This window comes from Drosophila nasuta, chromosome 2L, assembly GCF_023558535.2.
Source record: "Drosophila nasuta strain 15112-1781.00 chromosome 2L, ASM2355853v1, whole genome shotgun sequence".
In the NCBI taxonomy this organism is placed as follows: Eukaryota; Metazoa; Arthropoda; class Insecta; order Diptera; family Drosophilidae; genus Drosophila; species Drosophila nasuta.
The window spans coordinates 21,697,701-21,722,781 of record NC_083455.1 but is presented as its reverse complement, the minus strand read 5'-3'; the positions used below and the strand labels follow the sequence as shown (position 1 = coordinate 21,722,781).

Below are 25,081 nucleotides of genomic sequence, written 5' to 3'. Positions count from 1 at the left end.
TAGCGCATTGAGTGTTGGCACGAACGAAATTGTGCGGTCAGGACCATGGCTAGAGGGGCGGGTCAATTGATTATCACCAAGGATACACATATGTCCACACATTGCAATCGTTCAATTGTCCAGCAATTGCTGGTCAGAAGTTTCAGTCAGTTCTCATTTGAAGTTCGGGCCGAGTGGTGCAAGTTGTGTTGACTGTGGATGCGCCTTTACAATGATAGACAAGTGGTTGAAGATTTTAAAGTATTTGTGGTTGCTGCAAGTTGTTGCAATCCCTTTGGATAAAGTTGCAGCACAAACGAGTCAGAATATTAATGTGTGTAAGTTCCTATGAAATCGATTTATATACTATATCTGCATATATGTACATATATCTCTCACAAGTCTTGGGTAAACACTAATTAAGTGCTTGGTTTTGAGTTGAGGTTGAGTATTTGGGGTGGTTGGATTGACTTTGTGTAGATAAATAATAAGTATGGAATTACTGTCGTGTCCTTGCTTTAATGATCCACGTAACCCGTTTATACTAGTTTTCATCAATGAAGTGGACAATGAGCCAGCGACCAAGGCCGTTGATGTGGTACTCACCTATTTGAAAAAGAATCCCAGCTATGGTTTGTCTGTCCAAATTGAATCAATTGAGGCTAACAAAACCGATGCCAAAATATTACTGGAAGCAAGTGAGTTTTCATCTCTTTAATGGTCATACTATCAACTGATTCGAGCCACAATAATTTGCTAGTTTGCAACAAATATGCGGAAAGCATTGAAAAGAAACAAACGCCGCATTTGATCTTTGACACAACCAAATCGGGTGTTGCCTCTGAGACGGTCAAGAGTTTTACACAGGCCTTGGGTTTGCCCACAATAAGCGCCTCCTATGGCCAGGAGGGTGATTTGCGGCAGTGGCGTGATTTGGATGAATCGAAACAAAAGTATTTGTTGCAGGTGATGCCACCAGCCGACATTATACCGGAAGCAGTGCGAAGCATTGTCAAGCGTCTCAACATCACCAATGGTAAGCGATCCCCTTCCTAAAGACTACACGAATTTTAGAGTAATCTCTTACTTCAGCTGCCATTCTTTACGATGATACATTTGTGATGGATCACAAGTACAAGTCGCTTTTGCAAAACATACAGACACGTCATGTGATTACAGCCATTGCCAAGGATGGTAAACGGGAGCGAGAGGAACAAATCGAAAAGTTACGCAATCTGGACATTAACAACTTCTTTGTTCTGGGCAATCTGCAGTCCATACGCATGGTGTTGGAGTCTGTGAAGCCGGCGTATTTTGAGCGCAACTTTGCCTGGCATGCGATCACACAGAGCGAAGGCGAGGTCAGCAGTCAGCGTGATAACGCGACCATTATGTTCCTCAAGCCCATGGCGTATACGCAATATCGTGATCGTTTGGGTCTGCTGCGCACCACATTCAATCTGAATGAGGAACCGCAGTTGGCATCTGCTTTTTACTTTGATCTAGCGCTGCGCAGCTTTTTGGCCATCAAGTAACCATAATCAATAATTGGATAATTGGTCAATATTTATTGCCTATGTTTTGTTTTTGTTTTCATTTGCCAGAGAAATGCTGATGTCAGGCGCCTGGCCAAAGGACATGGAATATCTGAACTGTGACGATTTTCAGGGAGGAAACACACCTGAACGTAATATTGATCTCCGGCAATATTTCACACAGGTGTGTCTTTCATATATGCCCCAATTAGTTTGGCTATGGACATTTTTTTTGGGTTTTTTTCTGTTTGGCTTACAAAGGTTAGCGAACCGACATCCTATGGCTCTTTTGACCTGGTCACGCAAGGAACGAAACCCTTTAACGGCTTCAGCTATATGAAATTTGAAATGGACATCAATGTGCTCCAGATACGTGGCGGCAGTTCGGTGAACAGCAAATCGATTGGTGTTTGGACAGCTGGGCTCGACTCGCCGTTAGTCGTCAAAGATGAGGAGCAGATGAAGAATCTGACTGCCGACACAGTCTATCGCATCTACACAGTGGTGGTAAGTTCTGAATTCTAACACTTTTTTAAGAGGTAATTTGGCAAGTAATTTGGTTAACAAGTGTTCAACAATTTGTTTTTCGGCTAATATGTTTCCTAATCCCACAGCAAGCACCGTTCATAATGCGCGATGAGACAGCGCCAAAGGGTTACAAGGGTTACTGCATCGACTTGATTGATGAGATTGCGGCAATTGTGCACTTTGACTATGAGATACAGGAGGTGGAGGATGGCAAGTTCGGCAACATGGATGAGAAGGGCGAATGGAATGGCATTGTAAAGAAATTGATTGACAAAAAAGCTGACATTGGACTGGGTAGTATGTCCGTGATGGCCGAACGTGAGATTGTCATCGATTTCACGGTGCCGTATTATGATCTTGTGGGCATCACCATTATGATGCAGCGTCCGACATCGCCGAGTTCGTTGTTCAAGTTCCTCACTGTGCTGGAAACAAATGTCTGGCTCTGCATATTGGCTGCATATTTCTTTACCAGCTTCCTGATGTGGATCTTCGATCGCTGGAGTCCGTACAGTTATCAGAACAATCGGGAGAAGTACAAGGATGATGAGGAGAAGCGTGAATTTAATTTGAAGGAATGCTTGTGGTTTTGCATGACTTCGCTAACACCGCAAGGTGGCGGTGAAGCACCCAAAAATCTCTCTGGTCGTCTTGTGGCAGCCACTTGGTGGCTCTTCGGGTAACATTTTCTTTCAAACGTTTCTTTGCACTTGTAATTTATAATTGTTCTCTTTTTGCGACAGTTTCATTATCATTGCTTCGTATACGGCCAATTTGGCTGCCTTTTTAACAGTCTCCCGTTTGGATACACCGGTGGAGTCACTGGATGATCTGGCCAAGCAATATAAGATACTGTATGCTCCATTGAACGGCTCGGCAGCGATGACATACTTTGAGCGTATGGCGAATATTGAACAGATGTTTTACGAGATCTGGAAGGATTTATCGTTGAACGATTCACTCACCCCCTTGGAGCGTTCGAAGCTGGCTGTCTGGGATTATCCAGTTAGTGATAAGTATACGAAAATGTGGCAAGCCATGCAGGAGGCAGGATTGCCAGCCACATTGGAGGAGGCAGTGAAGCGTGTCCGCAACTCTAGCACAGCGACGGGTTTTGCCTTTCTGGGCGATGCCACCGATATTCGCTATCTGCAGCTAACCAATTGTGATCTTCAGGTGGTTGGCGAGGAGTTCTCCCGCAAACCATATGCAATTGCTGTGCAGCAGGGATCACATCTGAAGGATCAATTTAACAATGCGTAAGCTATTTAGACTCACTGATGGGGACAGTAATGTAATTCATATTCAATTTGCTAGCATATTAACATTGCTTAACAAGCGACAGCTGGAGAAACTCAAGGAGAAGTGGTGGAAAAACGATGAGGCGCAGGCCAAATGCGAGAAGCCCGAGGATCAATCAGATGGCATATCCATACAGAATATCGGTGGCGTATTCATCGTCATCTTTGTGGGCATCGGTATGGCCTGCATTACGCTCGTCTTTGAATACTGGTGGTACAAGTATCGCAAGAATCCACGCATCATCGATGTGGCCGAAGCCAATGCAGAGCGTCCCAACGCAAAGGATGGCGGCAAATTGGCCGATGGTGTTATACTAGGACATACGGGCGAGAAGTTTGAAAAGTCAAATGCTGCCCTTCGTCCTCGTTTCACACAATATCCGGCCACTTTCAAGCCGCGTTTTTAAGGAACCATCAAATATATCGAACCATTTTGAGGGAAATTATCGTACGGCATAAAATCATATACATAATTATTAAATTGACTTTGGTGCAAGCCTATTCCAAAGCTACTTATAAACCATCTGATAAATTTATACCATAATGGAACGATAATTTCCCGAAAAGGTGACGATATATTTAGATACGAATGGGTTTATGTAATATTTGAGCATCGCACACTGAGATCGTCTACGTCGTAACAATGCAAATGTTTTGCAAACCTTTTCACCATTTGGAGGCACTTTTAATCAATCTATGTCATTTCAAATAAATTCTATGTGTTTTACTTACTCATCTTATTCTTACCCTCTTTTGGAATATTTATTCGGTTTTATCTATTTCTAGGAGTTATCTTAAAAAATTATGTTCCACTACAGCATACTTATTTTATTGATATTTTGAAGCATTATGGGTTGAGGGGCTATTGGGTGGCACAATCGAGATGTACATAAATTAAGAATCATCATGGAGTGATAAAATATCTTTTATTTTCGAGTAGATAAATAATTGATAATTAATAGCAAAATGTCTCCATTAATAAACTAGTACAACAAATCTGAATCATTTATTAAATATTCAGTAAATTTCAAAAATCAATTTGACAAGTGGCAACGCTGCAAGTTAGCACAGTGGCAGCCTCAATGACGTGCTGGCGCCACCTGTCGACTTTTCGTTCACATTTTTTTAACACTACTCACAGCTGTGCACTACAGTGTAACCAATTGTGGCATACCGCGATTCGGTCTGGTCACACCGATAATAAGCTCCAAAACAAATGACACGTCGAGTGAATTGGATGTTGGTGCCAGACAAATAGTAAAATAAATCACCTCGAATTTATACAAATTACTGTTTCAAACTTAGTTAAATTCGTGGACAGCATTGCCGTTTAACACCAATAGTCAAAATGAGTCAAGTGCCGTGTTACACGATCATCAACTCACCGGATCTCGAGGTGCCGAACGAGATGCAACTGAAGCAAGACCTCGAAAAAGGCGACACGAATGTAAAAATTGAGACGCTGAAAAAGGTGATTAAGCTGCTACTAAATGGTGAACGCTATCCTGGTCTTATTATGACCATCATACGCTTTGTGCTGCCGGTGCAAAATCATACGATTAAGAAGCTGTTGCTCATTTTCTGGGAGATTGTGCCCAAAACATCATCCGATGGCAAATTGCTGCAAGAAATGATACTCGTGTGCGATGCCTTTCGCAAGGTAAGTTAGCAAATCATCAACGCAGCTATCGATTCATTATTTATTGTTTAGGATCTGCAACATCCCAATGAGTTTTTACGCGGCTCCACGCTGCGTTTTCTCTGCAAGCTCAAGGAGCCCGAGCTCCTTGAACCTTTAATGCCAGCTATACGCGCTTGTCTCGATCATCGTCACTCGTATGTGCGTCGCAATGCAGTGCTGGCGATCTTTACCATCTACAAGAACTTTGATTGGCTGGTGCCCGATGGTCCCGAATTGATTGCCACATTTCTGGACACACAGCAGGATATGTCGTGCAAGCGTAACGCATTCCTCATGCTTCTCCATGCGGATCAGGAGCGTGCCCTCAATTATTTGGCATCGTGTATTGATCAGGTGCAGAGTTTTGGTGACATATTGCAGTTGGTGATTGTGGAGCTCATCTATAAGGTGTGCCATGCCAATCCCGCCGAGCGTTCACGCTTTATACGCTGCATTTACAATCTCCTAAACTCCTCATCTAATGCAGTGCGCTACGAATCCGCTGGCACACTTGTCACCCTCTCGTTGGCCCCCACGGCAATCAAGGCAGCCGCTGGTTGTTATATTGAGTTGATCGTAAAGGAGAGCGACAATAATGTGAAGCTGATTGTTCTGGATCGTTTGATTGCAATGAAGGAGAACGAGCATATGGAGAAGGTGATGCAGGATCTGGTGATGGATGTGCTGCGTGTGCTTGCCGCACCCGATATTGAGGTGCGACGCAAGACTTTGGCTTTGGCCATGGATTTGGTGTCTTCGCGCAATATCAACGAGATGGTGCAGGTTCTGCAGAAGGAGGTGGCCAAAACGCATAATGTGGAGCACGAGGATACGGGAAAATATCGTCAACTATTGGTGCGCACCCTGCATACGTGCTCCATCAAATTCCCCGATGTGGCCAGCCATGTGATTCCTGTGCTGGTTGAGTTCTTGTCGGACACTAATGAACTGGCTGCTATTGATGTTCTGATCTTTATACGCGAAGCCATACAAAAGTTTCCGGCATTGCAACCTCTGATCATAAAGCATTTGATTGAAGCCTTTCCACAAATCAAGTCCTCGAAGATACATCGCGCTGCTGTTTGGATATTGGGAGAGTATGTGGAGGGCGCACAAATCTTGGAGGTGATTGCGGCCATTCAGCAAACACTGGGTGACATTCCCATGGTGGATGCAGAGCAGAGGCGTTTGGCTGGTGACCAGAGCGAGGAACAGCAGCAACAGGCAGCAGTTGTCAACAACACCACCAATAGCAGCAGCAAGGTCACCTCCGATGGCACTTATGCCACACAGAGCGCCTACAGCTTGGCACCGTAAGCAGTGACAACCAAAACTCTCAAGTAATTTAAATTTTATGTCTCTCTTCATTTTTATAGTGTTGCCAAGAAGGAGAAGCGTCCGCCACTGCGTCAGTATTTAATGGATGGTGATTTCTTCATTGGAGCCGCCCTCTCGGCTACCTTGACTAAGTTGGCACTGCGATATGCTGAACTACATCCAGATGCACGCACACAGAATCGTCTCACAACACAGGTGATGCTTATCATGAGCTCCATTTTGCATCTGGGCAAATCTGGTTTCCCCACGAAACCCATAACACACGATGATTCTGATCGCATCATGATTTGTTTGCGAACTTTGAGCGAGCGCACGCCCGAAGCTGTTGCTGTTTTTATGCATGATTGTCGCGATGCTCTGGGCAAAATGTTAGATGCCCAGCATGAGGAAGATCAGCGCCTGCTCAAGGAGAAACAACGTGTCACGGCTAAGGTACAACCAGATTCGCCTGTGAACTTTGCACAGCTCTCGAATGGACGCGACAATCAGCTGGGAGAGAATGTGTTCGAGTCGAGTCTGAATCAGGCTTTGGCTGGCACCAAGAACGCCCAGATCAACGACATTTCGTCGCCCAATAATAAGCTCAACAAGGTCACACAGTTAACGGGCTTCTCGGATCCCGTCTATGCAGAGGCGTATGTCAATGTTAATCAATATGACATTGTCTTGGATGTGCTAATCGTGAACCAGACAAGTGAGTGAAATCAATCAATTGAAATGCTCCTAAATGAGTTTCGTTCCTTGTTCAATTACGTAGATGACACACTGCAAAGCTGCACATTGGAATTGGCCACGTTAGGCGACCTGAAACTGGTAGAGCGTCCGCAACCCGTTGTGTTGGCTCCGCATGATTTCTGCAACATTAAAGCCAATGTGAAGGTCTCCTCCACCGAGAACGGTATCATATTCGGCAACATAGGTAAGGCTGTATTACTACCCTACTAATTGTTACTGATCAATTGTAAAAATTTGGTGTCCTTACAGTTTATGACACAGCGCTGAATACAAATGTGGTGGTACTCAATACCATACACATTGACATCATGGATTACATAATCCCGGCTAGCTGCACAGACACCGAGTTCCGTCAGATGTGGCAGGACTTTGAGTGGGAAAACAAGGTCACTGTTAACACCAGCTTCACCGATCTGCACGAGTATCTGAAGCATCTGCTCAAGAGCACGAACATGAAATGCCTGACGCCCGAGAAAGCATTATCAGGTCAATGCGGCTTCTTGGCCGCCAATATATACGCCAAGTGAGTGTCTCTTCTTACTCCTCTTCGACTTATACTATTAATTGTGTATTTTGCCTTTTGCAGATCCATTTTCGGGGAGAATGCATTAGCTAATCTCAGCATTGAGAAGCCAGTTGATGATCCAGATTCAAAGGTGACCGGCCATATTCGAATTCGTGCCAAGAGTCAGGTAGGTTTATTTGCTTATTTTTGCTATTATTATTTAATTACTAATTTATTTTCTATGACCATTTATTTAGGGCATGGCACTTAGCCTGGGCGATAAAATTAGCTCCTCACAAAAGCAGGCGGTGCAGGTCGCCTAATATGTGAATAAATGCCACTTTACCATTCTCTATCAACATGGATTTCTTTTCGCCTTGGCCGCGCAATTTGATGGTTTTTGCTTCAAGTGTCCGCGTCTATTCCATATGTATTATTTTATAGCCATCTTCTTCGTTGCTCCTGAGGGGAATTCCTTTAGTTTATACATTATTAGCTTATTATCATATAAAACTCAATTTGTAAATGTAAAGAAATTAAATATACACTAATCGTTATTAAAAATAAACATCTTAAATAATTATTTATTTTACATTTACCATATCAGCTCAACTTCTTGGAATTCGTAAATATAAAAGGACCCTAATTGAACTTTGTATTTTATATTAATGCATCTAGAACACTTAGGATTTATATACGAAAACATAAACCTTCTATCAATAAACTTGTGGTCCTGAAAAGGACCGATTGTTTAATAATTTGATGCTTGATGCACAACGCACCACGTTGTCACAATTTAAGCACGTTCGCCACGAATACGTCTGGCCAGCTGAATATCTTTCGGCATGATGGTGACACGCTTGGCATGGATAGCGCACAAGTTAGTATCTTCGAACAGGCCAACCAAGTAGGCTTCACTAGCTTCCTGCAGTGCCATCACGGCAGAGCTCTGGAAACGCAGATCGGTCTTGAAATCCTGAGCAATTTCACGCACCAAGCGCTGGAAAGGCAGCTTGCGGATCAGCAACTCTGTGCTCTTCTGGTAACGACGGATCTCACGCAGGGCAACAGTACCGGGGCGATAACGATGAGGCTTCTTCACACCGCCGGTGGCTGGCGCACTCTTACGAGCCGCCTTAGTTGCCAGCTGCTTACGAGGCGCCTTGCCTCCGGTCGATTTACGAGCAGTCTGCTTAGTACGAGCCATTTTTATTTCACAATTTTACTTCACACAGCAAATGTTAAAACACAATAATCGGACGAAGCGATTCGGCTCTCGTATTTATAGTAAAACTGGTGGTGGGTTGCCGAGCGAGAGCGAGAACGAGCGATCGGGTTGTTGCCATGCCAGCGTGCCAGCGTGCGAGCAGCACGTAAATACATATTGCTGACTCTTTCTGGTTTTTTGTATCTTTGAGTATAAATAGAGGCGTTTGAGTCGAACCGAACAACAGTATCTTTCTGACTTCGGTGAGTGTAAAGTAAAATATTAAAAGTGAAAAATGACTGGTCGTGGTAAAGGTGGCAAGGGCTTGGGAAAAGGTGGCGCAAAGCGTCATCGCAAAGTGTTGCGTGATAACATCCAGGGTATCACGAAGCCAGCTATCCGTCGTCTAGCTCGTCGTGGCGGTGTGAAGCGCATCTCTGGTCTTATTTATGAGGAAACTCGTGGTGTGCTGAAGGTTTTCTTGGAAAACGTTATCCGTGATGCAGTCACATACACCGAACACGCCAAGAGGAAGACAGTCACAGCCATGGATGTTGTGTACGCTCTGAAGAGGCAAGGCCGCACTCTGTACGGTTTCGGCGGCTAAGAAAATTTGTATCTACTACAAAGTACAAACTCAAAACCCACATCAATCGGTCCTTTTCAGGACCACCAAAAAAATTCATTAAAGAGAATAAAATCAATATGTATTTATTGTTAAAAATAAAGAAACTAAAAACAATATTTTGATTAACATTAGAGAATAACTCCTTCAAATTCATCCAGATTGCCCCTGTTTTTCTGTAGAATTTAATTCTAAGATATAAATAAATAAATTTGTTCATTTGTGAGATGTTAATATTTAAAAAAACCAAAACCGCTGAAATAAGAATATAGTATACTGATGCAGCGTGTTGTACATTTTAAAATACTTTTTGACACAACTGTACCCCTTGTACAGAGCAGATACTTTGCTCTTGTAAAGATCGGAATTTGAAAGTCATTTTTGACGCAACTGTACCTCGTGCGCCATGCGGATACTTTGCTCAAGAATGAATAAATATAAATATAATTATTTTTGTATATTAGAAAAATTATTCTCTTTAGTAAATTTTTGGTCGTCCTGAAAAGGACGTTTTGGGTTTTGGTTGATTTGTTTTATATGCGAGTTTGAATTTTAATTTAAGCCTTCTTTTCGGTTTTCTTGGGCAAGAGAACAGCCTGAATATTAGGCAAAACACCGCCCTGGGCAATGGTGACACCCGAAAGCAGTTTGTTCAACTCCTCATCGTTGCGGATGGCCAATTGCAGATGACGAGGGATAATCCTAGTCTTCTTGTTGTCACGGGCTGCGTTACCAGCCAACTCCAAAACTTCAGCGGCCAAGTATTCCATCACAGCAGCCAGGTACACAGGAGCACCAGCACCAACACGCTCGGCATAGTTGCCCTTGCGAAGCAGACGGTGAATACGGCCAACGGGGAACTGAAGACCAGCGCGGTTGGAACGAGACTTTGCCTTTCCCTTAACTTTGCCACCTTTACCACGACCAGACATTTTTATTATTATTTGTTACTTCACTGTTTCACACACAAAACTCGAATATTGTTGCCACATGCAACCATTGCCAGCTATTTATACTTTTTTCAGCTACCTACTCGTTCCGTTAAGGGATGACAGCTGCTGCTGAAAACCGGTCGCGTTGAGAGCTCGTCTAACGGAAAGCGTTGCTACAATAAAAGTATAAATTGGACGTGTTTTGGATCTCTAGCAAAATATCAGTGAAGTGAATATTTAAAGTGAATTTGAAAAATGCCGCCCAAGACTAGTGGAAAGGCAGCCAAGAAGGCTGGCAAAGCGCAGAAGAATATCACCAAGAATGACAAGAAGAAGAAGCGCAAGAGGAAGGAAAGTTATGCCATCTACATCTACAAAGTGCTGAAGCAGGTCCATCCTGACACCGGTATCTCATCGAAGGCAATGAGCATCATGAACAGCTTTGTGAACGACATTTTCGAGCGCATTGCTGCCGAGGCCTCCCGTTTGGCTCACTACAACAAGCGCTCGACTATCACCAGTCGGGAAATCCAAACCGCTGTCCGTCTCTTGCTGCCCGGAGAATTGGCCAAGCACGCTGTCAGTGAGGGAACCAAGGCTGTCACCAAGTACACGAGCTCGAAGTAATTCGATTTCTTTGCACAACCTACACACCTAAAGTAAAAGGCCCTTTTCAGGGCCACAAATTACATATCCAAAGAGTTGAAATTTAAATATAAATAAAAATATAAATATTAATAATAGTGCATAATGAAGGTATACCTAAAAATACGGCGTTAGACCAGCATTTACAAATTTTCAACCGAGACGGGACTGTACTTTTTTTGGTTTAGTGAGAACAGAGAACTTCATAAGTGAGGAAGCACTACAGAGGTATTGCGTGTTGTCGAAAGGTTGAGTTTCTTATATTACTATTGTTGCTATAGGGATTTTTTATTTAGCTACCTGGCTCACGCCTTAAATGATGCTTTGTGTTAAAAATACGATTCTGTTATAGTCATAAAAGTCATCTCTTAATATCACATAACTTGAAAACTCATTTCTCTTTTGATATAAAATTAGTAGCCCTGAAAAGGGCTTTGTTAAATAACAAATTTCATAGTCTTGAAACTTGTGCACGACAATCTTCAATGTCCTTGTGCTCTCTTATTTCTTGGCTGCAGCTGCAGTTTTTTGCCTTGGGTTTCTTAGCAGCCACTGCGGCTTTCTTTGGCGATGCTGCCGCTGCTGCCTTCTTTGGCTTCGGCTTGGCAGTTGCGGTCTTGGGCTTTGGTGCTTTTGGCTTTGCAGCACTCGACTTGGCCGCCGCCTTTGCTGTTGTGGGCTTGGCTTTTACTGTACCACTCTTCTTGGCCTCCTTAGCCTTTGCTTTCTCAGCCTTCTTCTTTTCAGCGGTCTTCTTGGTTGCTACAGCTTTGCTTGGTTTCTTCTCAGCGGACCCAGCTGCTTTCTTCGCCTTGGTGCCGGCGGTCTTCTTCTTAGCTGCTGCTGCTGATGCAGCGACCTTCTTCGGTTTCTTATCCACTGAGGCAGCCTTGGCTTTTGGCTTCGGCTCCTTTTTGGCAGATGCAGACAATTTGAACGAACCAGATGCGCCCTTGCCTTTAGCTTGGATAAGTTTTCCACTGGCAACAGCGCTCTTCAGGTACTTCTTAATGAATGGTGCCAATTTCTGGGCGTCGCACTTGTATGTGGCACTGATGTACTTCTTGATTGCCATAAGCGACGAGCCACCACGCTCCTTTAGGTTCAGGATTGATGCGTCCACCATTTGCTGAGTTGGAGGATGTGATGGAGGAACTGCCGGCTTCTTCACTTTCGATGCAGATGCTGCTTTCTTGGCAGCCACCTTCTTCTCGGCTGCGGGTGTCGCTGGCGGGGCAGCCACAGGAGATGCGGATGTTGCAACTGCGGAGTCTGACATATTTCACTTCACTTTGTTTTGCTTTACTTTCACACTAAAATCAATTTTAACGGAATTTACAGTTGGTGGTTGAATTTGGTTGGTCACCCGATTTTGTGAGAATCGAGTAGAAAGGCGCAACGCGAATGTTTACAGCGGTGAACGTTTCCGCCAAACAAGTTTGCCATTAACCTATTCTTTATTTAATATTAACTATAGTTAATATTTTGATATTTTAATAGGTATGTATCGAAATATTTGCTTAAATATTCGAACAACCAAATAAAATTAATTGCAATTATCTACAATTACTCACTGTGTTTAAAATTTCACCTTAAATTCAACTTTGTGTCTACACAAAAACAATTATCATATAAAAACTCAATTTATAAATATAAAAACAATAAAAATACAATATTTGAATCTGAAAACAAGTTCTTTGAACAATTATGTTGTTAAATGTATTATTTAATATAAATATAATTTATTGCTCATATTTTTAATTTTGATTCAAACTTGACCATGTACAGTGAAAACCAAGCGACCTCATAGAGTTATAAGCTATTGAAAATTGATATGGAAAAATCGAAATAAATGTAAAAAATAGAATTTTTAAATATATTACTTATATAATATAATTTTCTTAACGATTTGTTCAATATCTACAAAATTCTATCATTTTAATATGCATTTCATTCGTATAAAACCATCTTTACCATTAGACAGTACAAAGTAAGTACAATCATATGACATACATAACATTCAACGTATGAAGAGTGTAATGCAAAAGAAATTTAATAAATATTTACGTTCTAGTATTATTATTCATTTAAATGTATTATTTTATTCATATACACTGATCTATAATAAATTATTAAATTATTTAATGTATCTTCTAGAGAAATTGTCACTGGTTTGAAGTGTATCTTTCTTTCAATATGCAGTATTGTTTGGCAAAGAAAACCACATTTCGACAGCGTAACAGCGACGGCGCTATTTTTATTAGCTAAATTTTATTTAATATAAATGTAGATACAATAGTATCTGAGATTCATTAAGCACGCCCTTATTTATATATTTTTAATTTGTACATTATTTTAATATAATACTAAAGTAATTAAAGAAAAATGTAAATCTTCTTTCAATAAAATTGTGGTCCTGAAAAGGACCGATTGTTTGATAATTTGATGCTTGACAAGCACAACGCACAAGGTTGTCACAATTTAAGCACGTTCGCCACGAATACGTCTGGCCAGCTGAATATCTTTCGGCATGATGGTGACACGCTTGGCATGGATAGCGCACAAGTTAGTATCTTCGAACAGGCCAACCAAGTAGGCTTCACTAGCTTCCTGCAGTGCCATCACGGCAGAGCTCTGGAAACGCAGATCGGTCTTGAAATCCTGAGCAATTTCACGCACCAAGCGCTGGAAAGGCAGCTTGCGGATCAGCAACTCTGTGCTCTTCTGGTAACGACGGATCTCACGCAGGGCAACAGTACCGGGGCGATAACGATGAGGCTTCTTCACACCGCCGGTGGCTGGCGCACTCTTACGAGCCGCCTTAGTTGCCAGCTGCTTACGAGGCGCCTTGCCTCCGGTCGATTTACGAGCAGTCTGCTTAGTACGAGCCATTTTATTTCACAATTTTTACTTCACACAGCAAATGTTAAAACACAATAATCGGACGAAGCGATTCGGCTCTCGTATTTATAGTAAAACTGGTGGTGGGTTGCCGAGCGAGAGCGAGAACGAGCGATCGGGTTGTTGCCATGCCAGCGTGCCAGCGTGCGAGCAGCACGTAAATACATATTGCTGACTCTTTCTGGTTTTTGTATCTTTGAGTATAAATAGAGGCGTTTGAGTCGAACCGAACAACAGTATCTTTCTGACTTCGGTGAGTGTAAAGTAAAATATTAAAAGTGAAAAATGACTGGTCGTGGTAAAGGTGGCAAGGGCTTGGGAAAAGGTGGCGCAAAGCGTCATCGCAAAGTGTTGCGTGATAACATCCAGGGTATCACGAAGCCAGCTATCCGTCGTCTAGCTCGTCGTGGCGGTGTGAAGCGCATCTCTGGTCTTATTTATGAGGAAACTCGTGGTGTGCTGAAGGTTTTCTTGGAAAACGTTATCCGTGATGCAGTCACATACACCGAACACGCCAAGAGGAAGACAGTCACAGCCATGGATGTTGTGTACGCTCTGAAGAGGCAAGGCCGCACTCTGTACGGTTTCGGCGGCTAAGAAAATTTGTATCTACTACAAAGTACAAACTCAAAACCCACATCAATCGGTCCTTTTCAGGACCACCAAAAAATTCATTAAAGAGAATAAAATCAATATGTATTTATTGTTAAAAATTAAAGAAACTAAAAACTATATTTTGATTAACATTAGAGAATAACTCCCTCAAATTCATCCATATTCTGTAGAATTTAATTCTAAGATATAAATAAATAAATTTGTTCATTTGTGAGATGTTAATATTTAAAAACAAAACCGCTGAAATAAGAATATAGTATACTGATGCAGCGTGTTGTACACTGTTTTAAAATACTTTTTTGACACAACTGTACAACCCCTTGTACAGAGCAGATACTTTGCTCTTGTAAAGATCGGAATTTGAAAGTCATTTTTGACGCAACTGTACCTCGTGCGCCATGCGGATACTTTGCTCAAGAATGAATAAATATAAATATAATTATTTTTGTATATTAGAAAAATGATTCTCTTTAGTAAATTTTTGGTCGTCCTGAAAAGGACGTTTTGGGTTTTGGTTGATTTGTTTTATATGCGAGTTTGAATTTGAATTTAAGCCTTCTTTTCGGTTTTCTTGGGCAAGAGAACAGCCTGAATATTAGGCAAAACACCGCCCTGGGCAATGGTGACACCCGAAAGCAGTTTGTTCAACTCCTCATCGTTGCGGATGGCCAATTGCAGATGACGAGGGATAATCCTAGTCTTCTTGTTGTCACGGGCTGCGTTACCAGCCAACTCCAAAACTTCAGCGGCCAAGTACTCCATCACAGCAGCCAAGTACACAGGAGCACCAGCACCAACACGCTCGGCATAGTTGCCCTTGCGAAGCAGACGGTGAATACGGCCAACGGGGAACTGAAGACCAGCGCGGTTGGAACGAGACTTTGCCTTTCCCTTAACTTTGCCACCTTTACCACGACCAGACATTTTTATTATTATTTGTTACTTCACTGTTTCACACACAAAACTCGAATATTGCTGCCACATGCAACCATTGCCAGCTATTTATACTTTTTCCAGCTACCTACTCGTTCCGTTAAGGGATGACAGCTGCTGCTGAAAACCGGTCGCGTTGAGAGCTCGTCTAACGGAAAGCGTTGCTACAATAAAAGTATAAATTGGACGTGTTTTGGATCTCTAGCAAAATATCAGTGAAGTGAATATTTAAAGTGAATTTGAAAAATGCCGCCCAAGACTAGTGGAAAGGCAGCCAAGAAGGCTGGCAAAGCGCAGAAGAATATCACCAAGAATGACAAGAAGAAGAAGCGCAAGAGGAAGGAAAGTTATGCCATCTACATCTACAAAGTGCTGAAGCAGGTCCATCCTGACACCGGTATCTCATCGAAGGCAATGAGCATCATGAACAGCTTTGTGAACGACATTTTCGAGCGCATTGCTGCCGAGGCCTCCCGTTTGGCTCACTACAACAAGCGCTCGACTATCACCAGTCGGGAAATCCAAACCGCTGTCCGTCTCTTGCTGCCCGGAGAATTGGCCAAGCACGCTGTCAGTGAGGGAACCAAGGCTGTCACCAAGTACACGAGCTCGAAGTAATTCGATTTCTTTGCACAACCTACACACCTAAAGTAAAAGGCCCTTTTCAGGGCCACAAATTACATATACAAAGAGTTGAAATTTAAATATAAATATTAATAATAGTGCATAATGAAGGTATACCTAAAAATACGACGTTAGACCAGCATTTACAAATTTTCAACCGAGACGGGACTGTACTTTTTTGGTTTAGTGAGAACAGAGAAATTCATAAGTGAGGAAGCACTACAGAGGTATTGCGTGTTGTCGAAAGGTTCAGTTTCTTATATTACTATTGTTGCTATAGGGATTTTTTATTTAGCTACCTGGCTCACGCCTTAAATGATGCTTTGTGTTAAAAATACGATTCTGTTATAGTCATAAAAGTCATCTCTTAATATCACATAACTTGAAAATTCATTTCTCTTTTGATATAAAATTAGTAGCCCTGAAAAGGGCTTTGTTAAATAACAAATTTCATAGTCTTGAAACTTGTGCACGACAATCTTCAATGTCCTTGTGCTCTCTTCTTATTTCTTGGCTGCAGCTGCAGTTTTTGCCTTGGGTTTCTTAGCAGCCACTGCGGCTTTCTTTGGCGATGCTGCCGCTGCTGCCTTCTTTGGCTTCGGCTTGGCAGTTGCGGTCTTGGGCTTTGGTGCTTTTGGCTTTGCAGCACTCGACTTGGCCGCCGCCTTTGCTGTTGTGGGCTTGGCTTTTACTGTACCACTCTTCTTGGCCTCCTTAGCCTTTGCTTTCTCAGCCTTCTTCTTTTCAGCGGTCTTCTTGGTTGCTACAGCTTTGCTTGGTTTCTTCTCAGCGGACCCAGCTGCTTTCTTCGCCTTGGTGCCGGCAGTCTTCTTCTTAGCTGCTGCTGCTGATGCAGCGACCTTCTTCGGTTTCTTCTCCACTGAGGCAGCCTTGGCTTTTGGCTTCGGCTCCTTTTTGGCAGATGCAGACAATTTGAACGAACCAGATGCGCCCTTGCCTTTAGCTTGGATAAGTTTTCCACTGGCAACAGCGCTCTTCAGGTACTTCTTAATGAATGGTGCCAATTTCTGGGCGTCGCACTTGTATGTGGCACTGATGTACTTCTTGATTGCCATAAGCGACGAGCCACCACGCTCCTTTAGGTTCAGGATTGATGCGTCCACCATTTGCTGAGTTGGAGGATGTGATGGAGGAACTGCCGGCTTCTTCACTTTCGATGCAGATGCTGCTTTCTTGGCAGCCACCTTTTTCTCGGCTGCGGGTGTCGCTGGCGGGGCAGCCACAGGAGATGCGGATGTTGCAACTGCGGAGTCTGACATATTTCACTTCACTTTGTTTTGCTTTACTTTCACACTAAAATCAATTTTAACGGAATTTACAGTTGGTGGTTGAATTTGGTTGGTCACCCGATTCTGTGAGAATCGAGTAGAAAGGCGCAACGCGAATGTTTACAGCGGTGAACGTTTCCGCCAAACAAGTTTGCCATTAACCTATTCTTTATTTAATATTAACTATAGTTAATATTTTGATATTTTAATAGTTATGTATCGAAATATTTGCTTAAATATTCGAACAACCAAATAAAATTAATTGCATTCATCTACAATTACTCACTGTGTTTAAAATTTCACCTTAAATTCAACTTTGTGTCTACACAAAAACAATTATCATATAAAAACTCAATTTATAAATATAAAAACAATAAAAATACAATATTTGAATCTGAAAACAAGTTCTTTGAACAATTATGTTGTTAAATGTATTATTTAATATAAATATAATTTATTGCTCATATTTTTAATTTTGGTTCAAACTTGACCATGTACAGTGAAAACCAAGCGACCTCATAGAGTTAGAAGCTATTGAAAATTGATATGGAAAAATCGAAATAAATGTAAAAAATAGAATTTTTAAATATATTACTTATATAATATAATTTTCTTAACGATTTGTTCAATATCTACAAAATTCTATCATTTTAATATGCATTTCATTCGTATAAAACCATCTTTACCATTAGACAGTACAAAGTAAGTACAATCATATGTACATACATAACATTCAACGTATGAAGAGTGTAATGCAAAAGATATTTAATAAATATTTACGTTCTCGTATTATTATTCATTTAAATGTATTATTTTATTCATATACACTGATCTATAATAAATTATTAAATTATTGAATGTATCTTCTAGAGAAATTGTCACTGGTTTGAAGTGTATCTTACTTTCAATATGCAGTATTTGTTTGGCAAATAAAACCACATTTCGACAGCGTAACAGCGACGGCGCTATTTTTATTAGCTAAATTTTATTTAATATAAATGTAGATATAATAGTATCTGAGATTCACTAAGCACGCTCTTATTTATTTATTTTTAATTTGTACAATTTTTTAATATAATACTAAAGTAATTAAAGAAAAATGTAAATCTTCTTTCAATAAATTTGTGGTCCTGAAAAGGACCGATTGTTTGATAATTTGATGCTTGACAAGCACAACGCACAAGGTTGTCACAATTTAAGCACGTTCGCCACGAATACGTCTGGCCAGCTGAATATCTTTCGGCATGATGGTGACACGCTTGGCATGGATAGCGCACAAGTTAGTATCTTCGAACAGGCCAACCAAGTAGGCTTCACTAGCTTCCTGCAGTGCCATCACGGCAGAGCTCTGGAAACGCAGATCGGTCTTGAAATCCTGAGCAATTTCACGCACCAAGCGCTGGAAAGGCAGCTTGCGGATCAGCAACTCTGTGCTCTTCTGGTAACGACGGATCTCACGCAGGGCAACAGTACCGGGGCGATAACGATGAGGCTTCTTCACACCGCCGGTGGCTGGCGCACTCTTACGAGCCGCCTTAGTTGCCAGCTGCTTACGAGGCGCCTTGCCTCCGGTCGATTTACGAGCAGTCTGCTTAGTACGAGCCATTTTTATTTCACAATTTTTACTTCACACAGCAAATGTTAAAACACAATAATCGGACGAAGCGATTCGGCACTCGTATTTATAGTAAAACTGGTGGTGGGTTGCCGAGCGAGAGCGAGAACGAGCGATCGGGTTGTTGCCATGCCAGCGTGCCAGCGTGCGAGCAGCACGTAAATACATATTGCTGACTCTTTCTGGTTTTTGTATCTTTGAGTATAAATAGAGGCGTTTGAGTCGAACCGAACAACAGTATCTTTCTGACTTCGGTGAGTGTAAAGTAAAATATTAAAAGTGAAAAATGACTGGTCGTGGTAAAGGTGGCAAGGGCTTGGGAAAAGGTGGCGCAAAGCGTCATCGCAAAGTGTTGCGTGATAACATCCAGGGTATCACGAAGCCAGCTATCCGTCGTCTAGCTCGTCGTGGCGGTGTGAAGCGCATCTCTGGTCTTATTTATGAGGAAACTCGTGGTGTGCTGAAGGTTTTCTTGGAAAACGTTATCCGTGATGCAGTCACATACACCGAACACGCCAAGAGGAAGACAGTCACAGCCATGGATGTTGTGTACGCTCTGAAGAGGCAAGGCCGCACTCTGTACGGTTTCGGCGGCTAAGAAAATTTGTATCTACTACAAAGTACAAACTCAAAACCCACATCAATCGGTCCTTTTCAGGACCACCAAAAAAATTCATTAAAGAGAATAAAATCAATATGTATTTATTGTTAAAAATAAAGAAACTAAAAACAATATTTTGATTAACATTAGAGAATAACTCCTTCAAATTCATCCAGATTGCCCCTGTTATTCTGTAGAATTTAATTCTAAGATACAAATAAATAAATTTGTTCATTTGTGAGATGTTAATATTTAAAAAAACAAAAACCGCTGAAATAAGAATATAGTATACTGATGCAGCGTGTTGTACATTTTAAAATACTTTTTGACACAACTGTACCTCGTGTACACTGCAGATACTTTGTCCATGTGAAGATCAAAATATTCAAATACTTTTTGACACAACTGTACCCCTTGTACAGAGCAGATACTTTGCTCTTGTAAAGATCGGAATTTGAAAGTCATTTTTGACGCAACTGTACCTCGTGCGCCATGCGAATACTTTGCTCAAGAATGAATAAATATAAATATAATTATTTTTGTATATTAGAAAAATTATTCTCTTTAGTAAATTTTTGGTCGTCCTGAAAAGGACGTTTTGGGTTTTGGGGTTGATTTGTTTTATATGCGAGTTTGAATTTTAATTTAAGCCTTCTTTTCGGTTTTCTTGGGCAAGAGAACAGCCTGAATATTAGGCAAAACACCGCCCTGGGCAATGGTGACACCCGAAAGCAGTTTGTTCAACTCCTCATCGTTGCGGATGGCCAATTGCAGATGACGAGGGATAATCCTAGTCTTCTTGTTGTCACGGGCTGCGTTACCAGCCAACTCCAAAACTTCAGCGGCCAAGTACTCCATCACAGCAGCCAAGTACACAGGAGCACCAGCACCAACACGCTCGGCATAGTTGCCCTTGCGAAGCAGACGGTGAATACGGCCAACGGGGAACTGAAGACCAGCGCGGTTGGAACGAGACTTTGCCTTTCCCTTAACTTTGCCACCTTTACCACGACCAGACATTTTTATTATTATTTGTTACTTCACTGTTTCACACACAAAACTCGAATATTGCTGCCACATGCAACCATTGCCAGTTATTTATACTTTTTTCCAGCTACCTACTCGTTCCGTTAAGGGATGACAGCTGCTGCTGAAGACCGGTCGCGTTGAGAGCTCGTCTAACGGAAAGCGTTGCTACAATAAAAGTATAAATTGGACGTGTTTTGGATCTCTAGCAAAATATCAGTGAAGTGAATATTTAAAGTGAATTTGAAAAATGCCGCCCAAGACTAGTGGAAAGGCGGCCAAGAAGGCTGGCAAAGCGCAGAAGAATATCACCAAGAATGACAAGAAGAAGAAGCGCAAGAGGAAGGAAAGTTATGCCATCTACATCTACAAAGTGCTGAAGCAGGTCCATCCTGACACCGGTATCTCATCGAAGGCAATGAGCATCATGAACAGCTTTGTGAACGACATTTTCGAGCGCATTGCTGCCGAGGCCTCCCGTTTGGCTCACTACAACAAGCGCTCGACTATCACCAGTCGGGAAATCCAAACCGCTGTCCGTCTCTTGCTGCCCGGAGAATTGGCCAAGCACGCTGTCAGTGAGGGAACCAAGGCTGTCACCAAGTACACGAGCTCGAAGTAATTCGATTTCTTTGCGCAACCTACACACCTAAAGTAAAAGGCCCTTTTCAGGGCCACAAATTACCTATCCAAAGAGTTGAAATTTAAATATAAATATTAATAATAGTGCATAATGAAGGTATACCTAAAAATACGACGTTAGACCAGCATTTACAAATTTTCAACCGAGACGGGACTGTACTTTTTTTGGTTTAGTGAGAACAGAGAACTTCATAAGTGAGGAAGCACTACAGAGGTATTGCGTGTTGTCGAAAGGTTCAGTTTCTTATATTACTATTGTTGCTATAGGGATTTTTTATTTAGCTACCTGGCTCACGCCTTAAATGATGCTTTGTGTTAAAAATACGATTCTGTTATAGTCATAAAAGTCATCTCTTAATATCACATAACTTGAAAATTCATTTCTCTTTTGATATAAAATTAGTAGCCCTGAAAAGGGCTTTGTTAAATAACAAATTTCATAGTCTTGAAACTTGTGCACGACAATCTTCAATGTCCTTGTGCTCTCTTCTTATTTCTTGGCTGCAGCTGCAGTTTTTTGCCTTGGGTTTCTTAGCAGCCACTGCGGCTTTCTTTGGCGATGCTGCCGCTGCTGCCTTCTTTGGCTTCGGCTTGGCAGTTGCGGTCTTGGGCTTTGGTGCTTTTGGCTTTGCAGCACTCGACTTGGCCGCCGCCTTTGCTGTTGTGGGCTTGGCTTTTACTGTACCACTCTTCTTGGCCTCCTTAGCCTTTGCTTTCTCAGCCTTCTTCTTTTCAGCGGTCTTCTTGGTTGCTACAGCTTTGCTTGGTTTCTTCTCAGCGGACCCAGCTGCTTTCTTCGCCTTGGTGCCGGCAGTCTTCTTCTTAGCTGCTGCTGCTGATGCAGCGACCTTCTTCGGTTTCTTCTCCACTGAGGCAGCCTTGGCTTTTGGCTTCGGCTCCTTTTTGGCAGATGCAGACAATTTGAACGAACCAGATGCGCCCTTGCCTTTAGCTTGGATAAGTTTTCCACTGGCAACAGCGCTCTTCAGGTACTTCTTAATGAATGGTGCCAATTTCTGGGCGTCGCACTTGTATGTGGCACTGATGTACTTCTTGATTGCCATAAGCGACGAGCCACCACGCTCCTTTAGGTTCAGGATTGATGCGTCCACCATTTGCTGAGTTGGAGGATGTGATGGAGGAACTGCCGGCTTCTTCACTTTCGATGCAGATGCTGCTTTCTTGGCAGCCACCTTTTCTCGGCTGCGGGTGTCGCTGGCGGGGCAGCCACAGGAGATGCGGATGTTGCAACTGCGGAGTCTGACATATTTCACTTCACTTTGTTTTGCTTTACTTTCACACTAAAATCAATTTTAACGGAATTTACAGTTGGTGGTTGAATTTGGTTGGTCACCCGATTCTGTGAGAATCGAGTAGAAAGGCGCAACGCGAATGTTTACAGCGGTGAACGTTTCCGCCAAACAAGTTTGCCATTAACCTATTCTTTATTTAATATTAACTATAGTTAATATTTTGATATTTTAATAGTTATGTATCGAAATATTTGCTTAAATATTCGAACAACCAAATAAAATTAATTGCATTCATCTACAATTACTCACTGTGTTTAAAATTTCACCTTAAATTCAACTTTGTGTCTACACAAAAACAATTATCATATAAAAACTCAATTTATAAATATAAAAACAATAAAAATACAATATTTGAATCTGAAAACAAGTTCTTTGAACAATTATGTTGTTAAATGTATTATTTAATATAAATATAATTTATTGCTCATATTTTTAATTTTGGTTCAAACTTGACCATGTACAGTGAAAACCAAGCGACCTCATAGAGTTAGAAGCTATTGAAAATTGATATGGAAAAATCGAAATAAATGTAAAAAATAGAATTTTTAAATATATTACTTATATAATATAATTTTCTTAACGATTTGTTCAATATCTACAAAATTCTATCATTTTAATATGCATTTCATTCGTATAAAACCATCTTTACCATTAGACAGTACAAAGTAAGTACAATCATATGTACATACATAACATTCAACGTATGAAGAGTGTAATGCAAAAGATATTTAATAAATATTTACGTTCTCGTATTATTATTAATTTAAATGTATTATTTTATTCATATACACTGATCTATAATAAATTATTAAATTATTGAATGTATCTTCTAGAGAAATTGTCACTGGTTTGAAGTGTATCTTACTTTCAATATGCAGTATTTGTTTAGCAAATAAAACCACATTTCGACAGCGTAACAGCGACGGCGCTATTTTTATTAGCTAAATTTTATTTAATATAAATGTAGATATAATAGTATCTGAGATTCACTAAGCACGCTCTTATTTATTTATTTTTAATTTGTACAATTTTTTAATATAATACTAAAGTAATTAAAGAAAAATGTAAATCTTCTTTCAATAAATTTGTGGTCCTGAAAAGGACCGATTGTTTGATAATTTGATGCTTGACAAGCACAACGCACAAGGTTGTCACAATTTAAGCACGTTCGCCACGAATACGTCTGGCCAGCTGAATATCTTTCGGCATGATGGTGACACGCTTGGCATGGATAGCGCACAAGTTAGTATCTTCGAACAGGCCAACCAAGTAGGCTTCACTAGCTTCCTGCAGTGCCATCACGGCAGAGCTCTGGAAACGCAGATCGGTCTTGAAATCCTGAGCAATTTCACGCACCAAGCGCTGGAAAGGCAGCTTGCGGATCAGCAACTCTGTGCTCTTCTGGTAACGACGGATCTCACGCAGGGCAACAGTACCGGGGCGATAACGATGAGGCTTCTTCACACCGCCGGTGGCTGGCGCACTCTTACGAGCCGCCTTAGTTGCCAGCTGCTTACGAGGCGCCTTGCCTCCGGTCGATTTACGAGCAGTCTGCTTAGTACGAGCCATTTTTATTTCACAATTTTTACTTCACACAGCAAATGTTAAAACACAATAATCGGACGAAGCGATTCGGCACTCGTATTTATAGTAAAACTGGTGGTGGGTTGCCGAGCGAGAGCGAGAACGAGCGATCGGGTTGTTGCCATGCCAGCGTGCCAGCGTGCGAGCAGCACGTAAATACATATTGCTGACTCTTTCTGGTTTTTGTATCTTTGAGTATAAATAGAGGCGTTTGAGTCGAACCGAACAACAGTATCTTTCTGACTTCGGTGAGTGTAAAGTAAAATATTAAAAGTGAAAAATGACTGGTCGTGGTAAAGGTGGCAAGGGCTTGGGAAAAGGTGGCGCAAAGCGTCATCGCAAAGTGTTGCGTGATAACATCCAGGGTATCACGAAGCCAGCTATCCGTCGTCTAGCTCGTCGTGGCGGTGTGAAGCGCATCTCTGGTCTTATTTATGAGGAAACTCGTGGTGTGCTGAAGGTTTTCTTGGAAAACGTTATCCGTGATGCAGTCACATACACCGAACACGCCAAGAGGAAGACAGTCACAGCCATGGATGTTGTGTACGCTCTGAAGAGGCAAGGCCGCACTCTGTACGGTTTCGGCGGCTAAGAAAATTTGTATCTACTACAAAGTACAAACTCAAAACCCACATCAATCGGTCCTTTTCAGGACCACCAAAAAATTCATTAAAGAGAATAAAATCAATATGTATTTATTGTTAAAAATAAAGAAACTAAAAACAATATTTTGATTAACATTAGAGAATAACTCCTTCAAATTCATCCAGATTGCCCCTGTTATTCTGTAGAATTTAATTCTAAGATACAAATAAATAAATTTGTTCATTTGTGAGATGTTAATATTTAAAAAAACCAAAACCGCTGAAATAAGAATATAGTATACTGATGCAGCGTGTTGTACATTTTAAAATACTTTTGACACAA

The 25,081-nt window shown here is 41.5% G+C and overlaps 14 protein-coding genes and 1 pseudogene across 14 annotated transcripts; 9 read left to right on the top strand and 6 right to left on the bottom strand.

The window, feature by feature from the left end:
• The first annotated feature begins 144 nt into the window (after window positions 1-144).
• LOC132798554 (ionotropic receptor 25a) lies at window positions 145-4,051 on the top strand. The gene is made up of 9 exons (XM_060810454.1): window positions 145-317; window positions 528-677; window positions 740-1,015; window positions 1,072-1,510; window positions 1,584-1,698; window positions 1,776-2,021; window positions 2,129-2,721; window positions 2,786-3,301; window positions 3,360-4,051. The coding sequence occupies exons 1-9, from the start codon at window positions 212-214 to the stop codon at window positions 3,748-3,750; spliced, it is 2,832 nt and encodes a 943-aa protein (XP_060666437.1). The 5' UTR covers window positions 145-211; the 3' UTR covers window positions 3,751-4,051.
• Window positions 4,052-4,532: 481 nt separating this feature from the next.
• Window positions 4,533-8,170, top strand: LOC132794011 (coatomer subunit beta-like). The gene is made up of 7 exons (XM_060804226.1): window positions 4,533-5,003; window positions 5,055-6,337; window positions 6,401-7,056; window positions 7,120-7,281; window positions 7,347-7,620; window positions 7,684-7,789; window positions 7,860-8,170. The coding sequence occupies exons 1-7, from the start codon at window positions 4,692-4,694 to the stop codon at window positions 7,923-7,925; spliced, it is 2,859 nt and encodes a 952-aa protein (XP_060660209.1). The 5' UTR covers window positions 4,533-4,691; the 3' UTR covers window positions 7,926-8,170.
• An 893-nt stretch (window positions 8,171-9,063) lies between these two features.
• LOC132783443 (histone H4) lies at window positions 9,064-9,486 on the top strand. Its single transcript, XM_060788598.1, has one exon. The coding sequence runs from the start codon at window positions 9,105-9,107 to the stop codon at window positions 9,414-9,416; it is 312 nt and encodes a 103-aa protein (XP_060644581.1). The 5' UTR covers window positions 9,064-9,104; the 3' UTR covers window positions 9,417-9,486.
• A 434-nt stretch (window positions 9,487-9,920) lies between these two features.
• On the bottom strand, window positions 9,921-10,405 carry LOC132783440 (histone H2A). The gene has a single exon (XM_060788595.1). The coding sequence runs from the start codon at window positions 10,364-10,366 to the stop codon at window positions 9,992-9,994; it is 375 nt and encodes a 124-aa protein (XP_060644578.1). The 5' UTR covers window positions 10,367-10,405; the 3' UTR covers window positions 9,921-9,991.
• A 182-nt stretch (window positions 10,406-10,587) lies between these two features.
• LOC132783441 (histone H2B) lies at window positions 10,588-11,057 on the top strand. Its single transcript, XM_060788596.1, has one exon. It carries the CDS (start codon window positions 10,622-10,624, stop codon window positions 10,991-10,993), a length of 372 nt encoding a protein of 123 aa, XP_060644579.1. The 5' UTR covers window positions 10,588-10,621; the 3' UTR covers window positions 10,994-11,057.
• A 355-nt stretch (window positions 11,058-11,412) lies between these two features.
• LOC132783439 (histone H1-like) lies at window positions 11,413-12,361 on the bottom strand. Its single transcript, XM_060788594.1, has one exon. It carries the CDS (start codon window positions 12,288-12,290, stop codon window positions 11,463-11,465), a length of 828 nt encoding a protein of 275 aa, XP_060644577.1. The 5' UTR covers window positions 12,291-12,361; the 3' UTR covers window positions 11,413-11,462.
• Window positions 12,362-14,145: 1,784 nt separating this feature from the next.
• On the top strand, window positions 14,146-14,589 carry LOC132783442 (histone H4). The gene has a single exon (XM_060788597.1). The coding sequence runs from the start codon at window positions 14,198-14,200 to the stop codon at window positions 14,507-14,509; it is 312 nt and encodes a 103-aa protein (XP_060644580.1). The 5' UTR covers window positions 14,146-14,197; the 3' UTR covers window positions 14,510-14,589.
• A 415-nt stretch (window positions 14,590-15,004) lies between these two features.
• Window positions 15,005-15,510, bottom strand: LOC132795736 (histone H2A). Its single transcript, XM_060806612.1, has one exon. It carries the CDS (start codon window positions 15,449-15,451, stop codon window positions 15,077-15,079), a length of 375 nt encoding a protein of 124 aa, XP_060662595.1. The 5' UTR covers window positions 15,452-15,510; the 3' UTR covers window positions 15,005-15,076.
• A 151-nt stretch (window positions 15,511-15,661) lies between these two features.
• On the top strand, window positions 15,662-16,139 carry LOC132795744 (histone H2B). Its single transcript, XM_060806623.1, has one exon. It carries the CDS (start codon window positions 15,707-15,709, stop codon window positions 16,076-16,078), a length of 372 nt encoding a protein of 123 aa, XP_060662606.1. The 5' UTR covers window positions 15,662-15,706; the 3' UTR covers window positions 16,079-16,139.
• A 348-nt stretch (window positions 16,140-16,487) lies between these two features.
• LOC132795725 (histone H1-like) lies at window positions 16,488-17,434 on the bottom strand. Its single transcript, XM_060806600.1, has one exon. It carries the CDS (start codon window positions 17,362-17,364, stop codon window positions 16,588-16,590), a length of 777 nt encoding a protein of 258 aa, XP_060662583.1. The 5' UTR covers window positions 17,365-17,434; the 3' UTR covers window positions 16,488-16,587.
• A 1,799-nt stretch (window positions 17,435-19,233) lies between these two features.
• Window positions 19,234-19,656, top strand: LOC132783422 (histone H4). Its single transcript, XM_060788563.1, has one exon. The coding sequence runs from the start codon at window positions 19,275-19,277 to the stop codon at window positions 19,584-19,586; it is 312 nt and encodes a 103-aa protein (XP_060644546.1). The 5' UTR covers window positions 19,234-19,274; the 3' UTR covers window positions 19,587-19,656.
• A 548-nt stretch (window positions 19,657-20,204) lies between these two features.
• Window positions 20,205-20,653, bottom strand: LOC132783418 (histone H2A). The gene has a single exon (XM_060788560.1). It carries the CDS (start codon window positions 20,607-20,609, stop codon window positions 20,235-20,237), a length of 375 nt encoding a protein of 124 aa, XP_060644543.1. The 5' UTR covers window positions 20,610-20,653; the 3' UTR covers window positions 20,205-20,234.
• A 186-nt stretch (window positions 20,654-20,839) lies between these two features.
• Window positions 20,840-21,287, top strand: LOC132783419 (histone H2B). The gene has a single exon (XM_060788561.1). The coding sequence runs from the start codon at window positions 20,866-20,868 to the stop codon at window positions 21,235-21,237; it is 372 nt and encodes a 123-aa protein (XP_060644544.1). The 5' UTR covers window positions 20,840-20,865; the 3' UTR covers window positions 21,238-21,287.
• Window positions 21,288-21,647: 360 nt separating this feature from the next.
• Window positions 21,648-22,589, bottom strand: LOC132783417 (histone H1-like; annotated as a pseudogene).
• Window positions 22,590-24,393: 1,804 nt separating this feature from the next.
• On the top strand, window positions 24,394-24,844 carry LOC132783421 (histone H4). Its single transcript, XM_060788562.1, has one exon. The coding sequence runs from the start codon at window positions 24,435-24,437 to the stop codon at window positions 24,744-24,746; it is 312 nt and encodes a 103-aa protein (XP_060644545.1). The 5' UTR covers window positions 24,394-24,434; the 3' UTR covers window positions 24,747-24,844.
• The last annotated feature ends 237 nt before the right edge of the window (window positions 24,845-25,081 follow it).

Excerpts from the sequence above, each read along its gene's own strand:
- LOC132783442 (XM_060788597.1), top strand. The coding sequence starts at position 14,198 with ATGACTGGTCGTGGTAAAGGTGGCAAGGGCTTGGGAAAAGGTGGCGCA.
- LOC132798554 (XM_060810454.1), top strand. The coding sequence starts at position 212 with ATGATAGACAAGTGGTTGAAGATTTTAAAGTATTTGTGGTTGCTGCAA. Across the intron at positions 318-527 it reads GAGTCAGAATATTAATGTGT|TTTTCATCAATGAAGTGGAC; the intron begins GTAAGTTCCTAT and ends CGTTTATACTAG. Across the intron at positions 2,022-2,128 it reads ATCGCATCTACACAGTGGTG|CAAGCACCGTTCATAATGCG; the intron begins GTAAGTTCTGAA and ends CTAATCCCACAG.
- LOC132795736 (XM_060806612.1), bottom strand. The coding sequence starts at position 15,451 with ATGTCTGGTCGTGGTAAAGGTGGCAAAGTTAAGGGAAAGGCAAAGTCT.
- LOC132783440 (XM_060788595.1), bottom strand. The coding sequence starts at position 10,366 with ATGTCTGGTCGTGGTAAAGGTGGCAAAGTTAAGGGAAAGGCAAAGTCT.
- LOC132795744 (XM_060806623.1), top strand. The coding sequence starts at position 15,707 with ATGCCGCCCAAGACTAGTGGAAAGGCAGCCAAGAAGGCTGGCAAAGCG.
- LOC132783439 (XM_060788594.1), bottom strand. The coding sequence starts at position 12,290 with ATGTCAGACTCCGCAGTTGCAACATCCGCATCTCCTGTGGCTGCCCCG.
- LOC132783422 (XM_060788563.1), top strand. The coding sequence starts at position 19,275 with ATGACTGGTCGTGGTAAAGGTGGCAAGGGCTTGGGAAAAGGTGGCGCA.
- LOC132795725 (XM_060806600.1), bottom strand. The coding sequence starts at position 17,364 with ATGTCAGACTCCGCAGTTGCAACATCCGCATCTCCTGTGGCTGCCCCG.
- LOC132783421 (XM_060788562.1), top strand. The coding sequence starts at position 24,435 with ATGACTGGTCGTGGTAAAGGTGGCAAGGGCTTGGGAAAAGGTGGCGCA.
- LOC132783418 (XM_060788560.1), bottom strand. The coding sequence starts at position 20,609 with ATGTCTGGTCGTGGTAAAGGTGGCAAAGTTAAGGGAAAGGCAAAGTCT.
- LOC132794011 (XM_060804226.1), top strand. The coding sequence starts at position 4,692 with ATGAGTCAAGTGCCGTGTTACACGATCATCAACTCACCGGATCTCGAG. Across the intron at positions 5,004-5,054 it reads TGTGCGATGCCTTTCGCAAG|GATCTGCAACATCCCAATGA; the intron begins GTAAGTTAGCAA and ends TTTATTGTTTAG. Across the intron at positions 6,338-6,400 it reads AGCGCCTACAGCTTGGCACC|TGTTGCCAAGAAGGAGAAGC; the intron begins GTAAGCAGTGAC and ends TCATTTTTATAG.
- LOC132783441 (XM_060788596.1), top strand. The coding sequence starts at position 10,622 with ATGCCGCCCAAGACTAGTGGAAAGGCAGCCAAGAAGGCTGGCAAAGCG.
- LOC132783443 (XM_060788598.1), top strand. The coding sequence starts at position 9,105 with ATGACTGGTCGTGGTAAAGGTGGCAAGGGCTTGGGAAAAGGTGGCGCA.
- LOC132783419 (XM_060788561.1), top strand. The coding sequence starts at position 20,866 with ATGCCGCCCAAGACTAGTGGAAAGGCGGCCAAGAAGGCTGGCAAAGCG.